The sequence below is a fragment of the Pleurodeles waltl genome, chromosome 1_2, assembly GCF_031143425.1.
Source record: "Pleurodeles waltl isolate 20211129_DDA chromosome 1_2, aPleWal1.hap1.20221129, whole genome shotgun sequence".
Taxonomy (NCBI): Eukaryota; Metazoa; Chordata; class Amphibia; order Caudata; family Salamandridae; genus Pleurodeles; species Pleurodeles waltl.
Genome location: NC_090437.1, coordinates 514736697 through 514749878, shown reverse-complemented (window position 1 = coordinate 514749878; position 13182 = coordinate 514736697). Strand labels below are relative to the sequence as shown.

The 13182-nt window shown below is 44.6% G+C and overlaps 1 protein-coding gene across 25 annotated transcripts in view; it reads left to right on the top strand.

Annotated features, from left to right (window-relative positions):
• CAMK2D (calcium/calmodulin dependent protein kinase II delta) overlaps positions 1-13182 on the top strand; it is a 624934-nt gene that overhangs the window by 434798 nt on the left and 176954 nt on the right. For all 25 annotated transcript variants that reach the window (XM_069242054.1, XM_069242030.1, XM_069242039.1 and 22 more), the window contains exons 9-11: positions 5550-5644; positions 9964-10086; positions 11363-11446. In XM_069242054.1, coding sequence (XP_069098155.1) covers positions 5550-5644; positions 9964-10086; positions 11363-11446 — 302 coding nt within the window. The remainder of the gene's footprint in view (positions 1-5549; positions 5645-9963; positions 10087-11362; positions 11447-13182) is intronic.

Sequence of the window (13182 nt, the reverse complement as noted above, 5' to 3'; positions counted from 1 at the left end):
AGTTCTGTAATGAAACATTTTAGCTCACATTATGATATGGCTCGAAGTGGAAATAATTTGCATATGTACTTGGGATACTCCAGAAATGATTGAATAGCCTTTTTTTCTTTATTAGATAATTTTGAACAAAAAAATGAACATATGAATTAAATATATAATTTATCTTTCTGACCCTTCACCACTATTTGACAATTACACAATGGGGCATTCCTCCAGGCACTACTTTCAAGTGCAAAGGGGTAAGTGGGCGTGGTTCATTTTCTGGTGAGGTGGGAGTGAAACTGAAAGGCATGAACTGACATGTTTTGACTTTCTCATTCTGCGTTTGATTAAAACTGCAAGTTCAGTGGAAAGAGAACAACTCATTTCTGATTGTAGGTATGTCCCATGTATAACAGCAGCTCACTGACCCCGTTCATGTAGAGATGGCATAGAGTTGCTACTGGGGACCCATTGTCGCCATTGAGGTCTTTTGCCGCTGGTGTCTTGGGGTCTGTCCTTGTATGGCTCTGCATACTGTCCAAGTACTAAGTGGTAGTGGTAAGCACTTGACTCTCAGGGTAGCGAGGGTGAGCAGTCCAAGGAGTCTCAGGCGGTAGTGTAGGTGTAACAATGCAACATCCAGCTCAGTGCTTGTCCTTTCAGAAAATATAACTATTTTAATCACAACAGACCTTAGCTCTGCTCATGTGTTAATAAGCAAATCCACCAGGATGCCCTACAGGGTGCTCTGCAAAATGCGACAAGGAAGTATTCACAATTAAAGCTCATGTGAAGGTTCACTATATTAAAAAGGAGCAGCTTTTCAGCATTCTGTGACTTGTTTGTGTGAGGATAGCAATGTCTAATAACGGTCCCACCAAACTGAGCTAAAAGTTTACAGTCAGCCTCTCCGGGCTGTGGAATTGCCTGATGTGGTGTACACTCAGATATACCAAGCTCCTGTGTGCTGGTGGACAGGGCACGCTGTCACAATCACCGAGCCTTGTTGGGCATCCAGGCCTCCTCTTTGCAGCGGCTTTATGAAACCCCTCCAGCAGTTTACTTCAGTGTTTTGGTGAAGGAATCTTTCTTGTTTGTTCTTGAGTACTAGCATAATCGCCGAAGTGCAATGAATGTAGAGTCAGCAGGAGGCTTTCTGCATCTTTCTTTGCAATGGCCTCCGACTTAGGCAGTCTTTACTTTGCAGTTTACATTAGCAAGTCGGGCACAACCTCTCCTCTGTAAGACTTGACTCTGCATTCGGGCAGGGAGACTGGGGGACTCTGAGCACATCGCAGGTCTACCCTCTTCCATGTCTCTTCTGATGTTTGTGGACTGCTTTTCATGCCGGACCTGACAGCTGGGTCCTCCGGCACAGACAGGGAGACGCCTGCTGGACAAGGCTCTCTCCTTTCCCCTTAAAGCAGGCAGATATCTCCCAGGGTCACAGGCAGGCCCACAGATTCTTTCAGCTAGGTGACATCAGTCCTGCAACACAGAAGCTTTTCTCAAAAGGCAGCTCAAACTTTAACAGAGTGGGTACTTCGGGACCCACTTTATTTTGCATTTCCAGACATGGGATGTGGATCCACTGTCTAGATGTGAAAACTGGTTTGGCCTTGTTTTGTTTTATAGTTCATTTCCTCTGCAGTCCAGACTTGTTCTCCGTACAAGGTGATGGCTGCTCTCAGCAAGTAGTGTTGATGTGGTCTCCAAGCAGGTTTGAGTGCAACATCAGCATAATAAGTATGAAGATCTGCTCCTTGATTTCATCAGCCTCTTAGGATGGACTGGTTGAAGGAACTCTAAGGCCCTTGGCTGTCTCCAGAAACGTTTCTCAAGTAACTGTCTCTCCTGATTTCTCCTTCATTCCCACACCATTAGCCAAATGGCAGTGCTTAGAAAGGACTGACTAAACTTTGTTGCCAGAATTGCACCCTCCTCCTCAGAAATGCAGGTAATATGCTTCAACTTTGTGAAACTGTTTCACAGCCTCCATCATCTGCCACGTCAGTACAAAGCCAATTCAACATGAATCATTCTAATAACAGCTTACATGCACACTGACAAACAATATGGAGTCTTTCTACCATCTGTGCATTTGACATTCACACAGAGATGTCAACCCATGGTCTGATCATGACACATGAGTGAAAGTTTACTGAATCTGGTCATCGGGCATTGCACTTAACTCATACCCCCAAACAAGTAAAAGGCATGTTCAGGTACTGATCACTGCCAGCAGTACTGCAGGTGCCCAGCCAAGCCAAGGGTATGCTTTTGGCATCCATCCAAGCCCTCGGAGCCAGGGTCTGGTCTCAGTGTCAATTTTCAGCTTACACCTGCAATGCACATGCAGGTTTTCATGCATGCTGCGGCTGAAATAGTCAGGGCACCAGATACACTTGAAGTTGGGTCACTTGAGGCATGGATACATGTGCTTTACCATGCAAGGGCCTATTCTGAGTCAAACATTGTGTTGGATAGTGCTTTTTTAATTTTCAAAACTGAATGGGGGAGAGGGCAGTCCGCTGATATTTCTATCTGACATTCTTCAACTATAAACAAGAGCCAGGACCAAGCACTGACCCAAGTTGAACTTGAGCCTCCTTTGCTTGTACACATGTGCACTTTACTTGTTTTTTTGTGATTATGCTCCTCCAAGTACCATTCTCCTTGTGATTCTACCCCGTGGTACTTTACTTGCTCCTTACAGTACTCCTCTCCTCCTTGCACCACCACCGGATGGAGGCGCCATTCGTGATCGACCATGCATGGACAGCTGAGTTCATCTGCTCCACTAGGGATATTCCCTGGCATTCCAGCCATGTTCAATGGCACAGAGCATCTTGACGAAGGGCCCACAACCCCACTCCGTCCTGTTGTTGCAGTACCACATGGCGGTGGTGGGGTTGATGAACACCTGCACCACTTTCCCTTGAAGAGAAGGAAGGAATGCTTTGAGTGCAAGCCTGATCGCGCTTACTCCAGAAGATTGATGTAGAGCCTGGACTGCGCCCACCTATGCGCTACAAAGAGCTACCCTCTTCAGCCGTTTTGTTGAATTTTTTGACACTTTTTTGGTGTGTCGAGGATATCATGTAAGACCGGTTTCAAGCTGTGTGACTCCGGTCACCACATGAGGTCAGTGATGGATCTGCACCTCGTGTGCTTGTGGTGTCTGGAGCGCAACCACGACCTGAAGTCATGCTCAGAGTGCCAGGCCATGAACCCAAAGGCTATGAGGGAGCAGTCTCTAAAGCGCCTAGCGTCCCAGCGCTTGGTTTTGCGTCGCTCCTGGTCTTGTTGATGAGGACATCATGAGACTGCTCACGGAGCATTCACCACTCTTCTTCATCCCACTCTAAGTCCTCAGCACATTCGGGTCACAAGAAAAAGTTGCTGAAGAAGAACAAACGTTCTTCAACTTCATCCTGGGGCTTCCATCTCGGAACCCCTTTTACCTTTTAACGAAGTCCTCACTGATGTCCTACTGGGTACCTGGTCCTGACCCAGCACAGGAGCTCATGTGAAAAGGCGAATCACACGCCTGTGCAGAATGGCCCTGAATTCCTGACCCAACACCCTACGCCTGAGAGTCTTGTCATCCAGGCTTCTTTATCGGGCACATTCCCATCCACCCCCGATAGGGAAACCAAGAAACTGGATCAAACTGGGAAGAAGTTGTTCTCATCCTCCAGTCTAGCATTGCGATCTGTGAACACAGCATGCCTTTGGGGCAGCTATTCCTTTACTTTATGGGATAGGGTTACGCAGGTGCTCTCGCAGGACATAGACGAGGCCCGGGCTGTTATTTCCCAAGCCGTTGCTGATGGGAGAAATGCATCCAAGTTCACAATACATACTGGGCTTGACACCACCAACTCACTGGATAGATCGGTTGCATCAACGGTGGCCTTAGAATGCCACACCTGCTTGAGGACGTCTGTCTTTTCGGGGATGTCTAGCAGTCACTCATGGACATGCCGTTCGAAGACACCCATCTCTTCGGAGATAAAGCGGACTCAGCAGTTGAGCACTTTAAGGAGTGTGGGACTATGGCTCGGTCCCTTTGCTTCACAACCGCTCCTCTGCCCCACTCAGTCTGTTTTTTTTGGCCCTTTCATGGCTATTGAAGGGCATCTAACCGCATCCTTTTCCCACCAGCCACCAAGCCGCTGATGCTACCCAGCCTCTGCATGGCCATGGATGCGAGATCCAACGTGCTTGTGGATCAGGAAGCTAGCGGTCTGCCCACTCCACCCCCACTGCAGCCTCCAAACCTTCCTAGTCCATCGCTTCATCCCGGACCATTTGGAGGCAGGATTCGCCATCCCCTGCACCACTAGGGATCCTTCAGGACAGACAGGTAGGTTTAGCAAATAGTCCAAATGGGCTGCTCCCCCTCCCCCAACAAGACTAGCATCTTACGACTGGATGAAGGAGGATTACTTGCCACTTCTGCATGAGGAAGTTATGGCTCTCTTTGTCAAGAGAGCCATAGAGAGCGTCCCTATGCCAGAAGTAAGTTGTGGTTGTTATTCCTGCTACTTTCTGGTGCCCAAAAAGAACAACAGCCTTTGCCCTATCCTAGACCTCCGGCCCCTCAATTTCTTCCATAGAAAGGAGAAGTTCAAAATGCTCACTGTGGTTTAGGTCCTTTCTGTCCTGGAGACTGGATGGTAGAGTTGGACTTGCAGGACGCCTATTTCCACATCCTCTTCCTGCCTGCCCACAGATATTACTTGCGGTTCATCAGGGGAATTTCTCCAACATGGTCCATATCTCAGAGGGAACTGCGCAAGGTCTTCAGTGGTGGCTTTCAAATTGCAATTGGGTCAGAGGCAGATCCCTCTCCCAACCCCAACCAGATCTCACAGTAGCAACAGATGCATCACTCCTGGGATGGGATGGCCACATAGGGAAGACGTAGATAATTTGTTACCGGAATGTCAGTAACTTGTTCTTTATATTCTTTCTTTTTATACTTCTGTCTGTATTGTAATGTACTCTATGCAGTGCTCTTCTCCTCATTCCTTCATACTGAACTCTTCGTGTCTTACAGTAATCTACTCATCACTTCATGAAATGAAATTCCCCAGCCTTTGTAGTACTCTATTCATTACTATTTGAGATTCACCACCTAATTTCTCAAGATTACACTTCTTATTCCTTGAGGTTCTACTCTGTACTCCTTGAGATTCTACTCCTCCTACAGGACTTTAAAACATGTTTTGCAGTGCTGTACTCATCACTGTTCTTAATGCTCACTCCTTGAGATGGAATTCATCATAATACTCAACTCCTCATTTTATGTGGTTCTTCAGATACACCTTAATAGGTAGAATTCCTTGCTCAAGGACGTCATTGTATGCATTATACCTTAGGTTTTAATGGTGGACCCCGAGAATACTCATTCTTGTTCCACCAACTAAATGTTGATAATGTGAAAAGCACAGATTGACCAAGTAATGCAACTATTTAATACGTTTCTGTTTTTCACTTTTGCAAATGTGATAGCCCTTGCCTCAAAACTTCATAATCTGTCTGTTATTTTCACTCTCTAGGTGTCATTCTTTACATTCTCCTGGTTGGATACCCACCGTTCTGGGATGAAGATCAGCACCGGCTGTACCAGCAGATCAAAGCTGGTGCCTATGATGTACGTAAGAGTAGGCTTTTGACATTTGTTGGTGTATTGTGTGAGGCTTGCAGAGTGTAACGGTTACTGACAATTTTTCTGTTGGCGTCTCCATTTTGTATTTGATGGTAAAATTAAGGCTTTCTCAGATGTATTTTCCTTTACCCTTCTATTTATTGTTGTCAAATATTGGACATATTTGACTGAGACTAATAAATGTACTTTACAGCTGTGTAACACAACAGTAGGTACATGGAATACCTAACATGGTCTCACTGTAACAGTACAGCCCTGTGAGGTGGCAATTTAAATGAGTGCTTCTAATAGTGCATACCGTAATCCAGAGTGCATGAAAGTATTGCTGCTGAGGGAGATGCAGTAATTTGATATTTAAACTAAGGAACAAGCTGACATATTGAAGCATTAACTGTGGATTCTCAGACCCCATTAGAACAAGTCTGAAGCTACTTGACCCCAACTGTGGTGGATGAGGTAGCTTGCCACGGGTGTCCTGGGGTATTCCTTCTGTTGCTCTACAAACGGTGGGAAGTACAACCTGTTCCCCCATTGACTATCTGGATAGCGAGAGCAAGGAACCACAGGGTCCTCAGATGGTGTGGGCAGGAAGAGAGCAAGAGCTCACAACCCAAGATAACGAATAGACACAGTAGTGTAATGTCCAGCCCAGTGCTTACCTTTTTTGAAAAAAAATACTTCAATTACATAGCAAATGTAAATACTGAATAACATGGGTAATACAGGATTGTAACCAGTTATATCAAACAGTGAAATGCTACACCCCCTCATGTTCTCTGTTGTCCCTCTCTTTCCTGCAATGGTTGAGTTTGTCGCTACAGTTTACAAAGTTACAAGGAAAAGGCAATAATTAGGCACAGGTGCAGGCAACTCAAAGCAGACTCAAGTGGTTCAATGTTGCTTTCAGTCCTTGTTTAAAAGGTGTTATGCAGTGTGGCAGTCTAGCTTTTATATGTTGGTCTTTATCCTCCAACGTAGACTAAGTCTCACGTTAACCTACTTTTAGTTGTGTTACGTCTGTATAGCCCACACCGGATGCATGCTCCCATCACCTATGGACCTGGTCTTATCTTTGTGGATGCTTCAGGGGCACCCTTGTTGAGGTCAGGGTTGAAGGAGCAGCCACAATGGGCAGGCCTGTGAAGTCAGATCAGTCTTTGACAGTGGCAGCTGGCTTGGCTGGATGCACACTGGTAAATTGGATGTAGCAGTTGTGGTCTCCCAGCTGAGTTTCTTTGCAATGATATCTCTGTGGTGGTGTTGCAGCCCTTAGACCAGGGATACTCAAAGTACGGCCTGCGGGCCTCATGCGGCCCCTCTGACCTTTACATGCAGCCCCTGGGGCAACAGGAGCACTGGGCAGCTGTTTGCTCGACTCCGCACTAACAAAAATATTAAATACACACACAATCTTTAATTTCAAACTTAATTGGTGCTAAAGAAAGGAAGAAGGGACTCCTGCCTCTATTTTTAAAGCCATCTTGCAGCATAAGTGTAAAACTAAGACCGTCTCTTCAAAATTAATTAAGTGTGTTTAGTTAACATGAAGAACCTTTTCGCCTTAGTACAATTTATTTTATCAGTGCATTGAGATGTATTCCTTTTAAAGTGATAGTTTTCAAACATAAATTTGGAAACATTAATTATTTCCCTTACCCTGAGAACACCACCAATAGTAAATTAAAGAGGCAAGTCACTTGGTATGTGCACTTTATGGGTGGCCTGGGTTCTTATCACACATAAACAACATTATAGTTTATTAAATCAAACATAGAAGCAGGTTATGTGCAGCGCACACCATGAATCATGTATTTCAAGGTCATCTTAAATGTGATAATGCAGAAAAAGGAGGGAAAGTGACACTAAACAATTGCCTAGGATCACACAATTTGGAAAAGTGGGAAAGCTGGGATTAATTCCAGGTTTTCTGGTTTCCCGTTGTTTATTTCAGCCACTAGATGTATATCCTTTGTTTCCCCTACACCTACCTTGCCACCAATCCCCCTAGTCACCCCACCTGACCGCCACCGCCCTGGCATCAGTGCGGCCCCCAGGTACGTCACAGACCAAACTTTTTGGCCCCTGGGAAAATGTTTGCGAGTACCCATGCTTTAGACTGTTCCTGGCTTCTCTCTTTTGTGGTGCAAATTCCATTTTCTTTATGTGCTGTAGCAGGAAAAATGTCTGAACACCGGAATCTTTTCTCTGGTACCCTCATGATAGAGTTCACTCATGAAATGTGCAGAGAGGCCAAGATTAGGACCTCTTTACCATATGGGTTATTTCTGTCTCTCCCTGTTCGTCAGCTTCCACTTTACCAAGCAGACCGGCTTCTATGCCCTTCAGTCAGATCCTCCCCTCCTGAGGACCCTCTGTCATACAGAGACTATTCCTAGTTACACAGCAGACATTTCAGTATTCTGTGGAGCAACCCTTTCCTAGGTCAAGAAGAACTCATAACTGGGGCAAAGCCAGATGGTATGGATAATAATTGTATGCACATTTTTCAGACAAGGAATGTGGGTCCACTGTTTCATGTTTCACACTTGGATTGGTTCTCTTTCAAATGCCATTTCCAGGTGTCTCTCCTGACTCAGCCGTTGTGCAAATTGATGTGTCTGCAGGTAGTGATGGGGCTAAATCCAAACAGGCATACTCCAGAGCACAATGAAGGGTGATATCTCTGCTTCTCACTATCATCAACCTTACTGAAGCAGTAATGAGACACAAGAAAATGCAGGCACTGCCTAGAAACTTCCTTTCCTTGAACAAATGAAAGCGCAGCCCTCGTCTCACCCTCTTCCATGCTCCAAGTGGCAGAAGTCCGGAAGAACTAACCAGCATTCCTTTGCTAACAGGGTCTTCATGAAATTTTCACAAGGATCCCCCCTCACAGTTGTGTGGATCTTCACCCTGTAGCAACGGGAATGCAGATAATACACTTCCACTGCCTGGGAAAGCTGCCCTGTTTCTCCATAATCTGCTATGCTTAACTAGGGGCATCCAAAATGAGCCCCCTAAGACCCCAGTATTCAAGCGTATACAGTTGTATCACAATACATGTAATATGCATGTACTGCACATACACACACCTGATATGCACACAGGTTGTCGGCCCCAACTTCTGGGCTTCAGATCACAGGATATCTTTATCAGTGAGGGTAAACAGCACTCTTACTGACAAAGAAAAAAGGTCTGGTTACACTGTAGATTCAGAAGCTGCCACAGTTAATTTATGTGAGGACAGGGACAGTAGTCCACAGCCTAGTCTGAGGGCACGCTTACTTTTCCCCTTTCAGGTCACAGAGTAGGTTCTGCTTCTTGCATTGTCAGGGGCAGGCCCTAGAATGTGTGCACGTGATACATTACTGTGACACCAAGGTCAAAATAAGTCAAGGTACCAGTTTCACATGCTGCCGGGTACCGGGGGCAGGGATAAACGCTGGTTTACCATGCAGTGGAGTGTTGTTTGTTTCCATATTATTCAGTGTATCAAAGTGGATCCTGGAGGGACTTGAGTGATCAAGACAGAGTATTTGATCCCTATGGAACTGAAAGAGTATCAATCAATCTGCTTCATCAGCACGTGAGAAAAATTCGAAAACATATTCCAGTAAAAAAATAACAAAACCAGATTTTAAGCAATTTATGCACATATTAAACTTTGAAAGGGTTTACAAAACCGTAAAAAGGAAAGTGACAGTGCAGTGCTCCCTTGTTTCAAGCGCGGCTGTCAGCATGTAATGTCAAATAAAGCCAGAGCAAAGTATCCTTGAAAATGTTGTACTGCGAACTGCCACAATTAAATAAAAAAAATAAAAAATAGTTGAAGTTTGACGTTTCAGCCCCTTAAGACAAAAATTACTTGAATGGGATCTATGACCTTTGAACATAGCGTCCTTTAATGTAGACTGGTAAGAATATTCGAAATTACACTTTTTGAGATTTATTATTGGTTATGGCTGAACACTTTTACGTTCATAAGGACAATGTTGGATTTGCTTGCGAGCGTGAAACTAGTTCTAAGATGAACGTTCAACCTCAGCCCAAGTTTTTTGATCAAAATTAACAAAACTGGAAAATGTGGGGCACAAAAAAATCTGTATGCTTTCAGCGATTAGTCCTAAATATTATAAATTAATAAGTGCGTATTGAGGTTCTAATGTGCTATGTTTGGGTGGCTTGCCATCTGTGACAAGATAATCAAATTTCATAATCCAGATAGTAAAACATGTATATCTTGCATTGCAATGAAAAATGGTACTGTCATTAAACTGTATTTTGTAATTTAATGAATATTTCAGTTTCCATCTCCAGAGTGGGATACAGTAACCCCTGAAGCCAAAGACCTTATAAATAAAATGCTTACGATCAATCCTGCTAAACGGATTTGTGCCACGGAAGCACTCAAGCATCCATGGATCTGTGTAAGTCACCCCATTTTACACTATATTCAATTTTAATATGTAGGTCCTTGCTGTATTAGCTAGTATGTTAGCAAATAATTTACAAAAATCTGGGCATGTAACACTAGGAAAGCAATCCTTATGCTTCCACGTGATACTTAAAATGTGAGTGATGGAGAAGGTATGTAAGGTTTGTGTAGATAGAAGATAGTGCAGTCAAGTTATCCCAGGAGAATCACAGACGATTTGGGAGTAGTGGTGGAGGAGCAGGAGAGTGGGCACGTTGACAGAGGGCTTGGTGGGAACACCACCATGCTCTTCTCATGTTGGGAGGAGTCTCAGCAGGCAAGTGCTCCTGTGCAGCACAGGATGACTTCCCCTTAGCCTAGTACGAATGTACCTTGGTGCCATGAATGTAGGCCCCCATGCTGCCAGTAGTAGCCTAGCTGAATTCATGTCAACGCACTTGTTGATAGTTGAATTCTGAATACTGTTTTTGCAAGGCACCATACATTTGTTCCCTGCGAGTTATTTTTGCAACCAAGTAGTTCCAAGTATTTTCAGACACGTTACTCTAGTGGGACACTGTTGAATTATCATAACGTATCATGCTTCCGATACTCCATTTGTGCTGGAGCTCACCATACAAGCCTTGACACAGTCTGATTGGTCAGCACAGAACTGAAATGGCGTTTCACTAGGATACAACATATGGGACATTGAAAGGTCCTACTTGTCACCATTAGTATTAGCTTGTTCCATTGCCTCCTCTCAAGTAGGTTATTAGATGGAGTGAGAGGGAGCTTCACTCCTGCCTGTCGATTTGTATGTTAGCTGCCAATTGTACAAATTATTTTATTAAAGGATGCAGTGTTCGTTTTTATTGTCAAGGCGTGGGAATGTGTGGTTTAAAAAAAAATGTAGTCACGCTGCTATTCTGCTATTTGAGTCGTAGGAGTTAAGTGACGTGGACATATCTTGATCATTCTTTAAGCATGTTGACGGAGCATTTGCACCTGGGTTTTCTACGCCAGTGGTAAACAAATTAAAAATGGTTATTCCACAAGGGTATTTTACCAAGTTAAATAGTATAAAAGGAAATATTTGATTTTGCTACAGAAATGTTTTATTATGAACACACTATGAAGTCTGTGCCTTATCGTTTTGCTTTTTCCATTCTACATAATCTTTCGTAGGGCTCAGTGTAAAGGTGTTGTTTTAAAACAGCACTTATAATCCTATTGAATTTAAGGGATGGATAAATTATTTGCCTAACTGTTTTTTTTTTCCTTTGCAGCAACGTTCTACTGTGGCTTCTATGATGCACAGACAGGAGACGGTAGACTGCTTGAAGAAATTCAATGCTAGGAGGAAACTAAAGGTAGGCGAACAGAATGTGCAAGAGAAGCTATGGTGTAATGTATTTTCTGAACTCATATGAAAGTTGCAATTTTTCTCTTGTTACGTTACGTATTTTTGTTTTGGTATGCAATTCAGGATTGTATCTGAATGTAAGTGTGCTGCATGTTACACAAGCCAACTTGCTCTTTATGTCTGTTGCAAGCTTCAAACTATGAGAAACCCTTTTATGGATATCTGCTCCAAAACTAATACCCTTGCATTGTGATCACATCATAAGCTTCCCAACCTGCATCCTCTTTTCATGTGATGTGATATCTGAAAATAACTGTAGTACTTTGTTTTGGTTGTCCGTTTACTTTCTAGTACGGGAGCTTCTAAACGGGACAAGACAGATCGGTCAGTAGTTTTTGAGTTCCATTGGGTCTGCCCATGGTTTCTTTAGTAGGGTGTTGACTTCTGCATATTTCCAGTCCTCGGGGAAGGTGTCCATGATGAATGAGGTGTTGAACAAGGTGGTGAGTATGTGGCTGATTCTAGTTTCGCCTAGGTTGAAGATGTGGTGAGGGCATGGGGTGGTTGGGGCCCCTGAGTGGACAGAGTTCATGATAGAGGTGTGTCTTGTAGGACAAGCTGGCTCCATTAGAAAAAGCCATCAACCAACAACTTTCCTCATACCTAGAACGGAACCTCCTACTCGACTCCTCCCAATCAAGATTCCGCAGCAACCCTACACCAAGGCAGCCCTCACTGCAGCTACAGGCGACATCCAAGCCCTACTTGACTGAGGAGAGACTGGGGCTCTGATCCTCATAGACCTTTCAGCAGACTTCAATAGAGTATCCTGCCACACACTCATCACAAAGCTGCACAGCATAGGCATCCAAGGAACAACCCTCAGATGAATTGCATCTTTCTGCACTGGAAGAATGCAAAAAGCCCGCCTCCCCCCCCCCCCCCCCCCCCTTTACTTCTAAACCAAAGGAAATCATCTGTGGAGTATCCCAAGAATCCTCGCTTAGCCCCACCCTCTTCAAGTCTTACATGACACCTCTGACCAGCAACGCCAAAACCTGCGTACTCAACATCATATCCTAAAATGATGACGCACAACTCATCCTCTCCCTCTCCAAAGACACCACCAACACCAAGAACAACTTACATAACCGCATAAGAGACGTAGCCAACTGAATGAAGGACAACTGCCTGATGCTGAACATAGGCAAGACAGATTTCTTATGTTCAGAAACAAAAGTACCCCTGGAATGCATCCTGGTGGCCCTCAGAACTCAGACCTACTCCTCTCTCCACTGACCATGCTAGTAACCTAGGCCTCATTCTGGACAGCAAGCTAACCATCATGACTCAGGTCAACTCGATCTCCTCCACCTGCTTTGTCATCCTCCGCATGCTTCGTAAGATAGTCAAATGGCTACCCCAAAGCTGCAGATGCACTTTCACCCAGGTTCATTTCCAGCCCACTACACTACGGCAACACACTACGCAGGGATTGCAGCTCACCTCCTCCAATGGCTACAGACCACACAGAACACTGCAGCCAGGCTTGTCCTGGAGGGCAACGTCTGGACCAATGAGTCTGAAAGAGCAGTGCTGTTTGCATCGCAAGCGGAACGACGCTTGCCGGAACAACACAGGGCTTTTTCTGTGCTTTACCCATGCATGTGCTGAACAACGCACATGCGTGGGTAAGGCAGAGAATAAGGGAAAGTGCATCAGGAGAGGACACTGTCAGGTAAG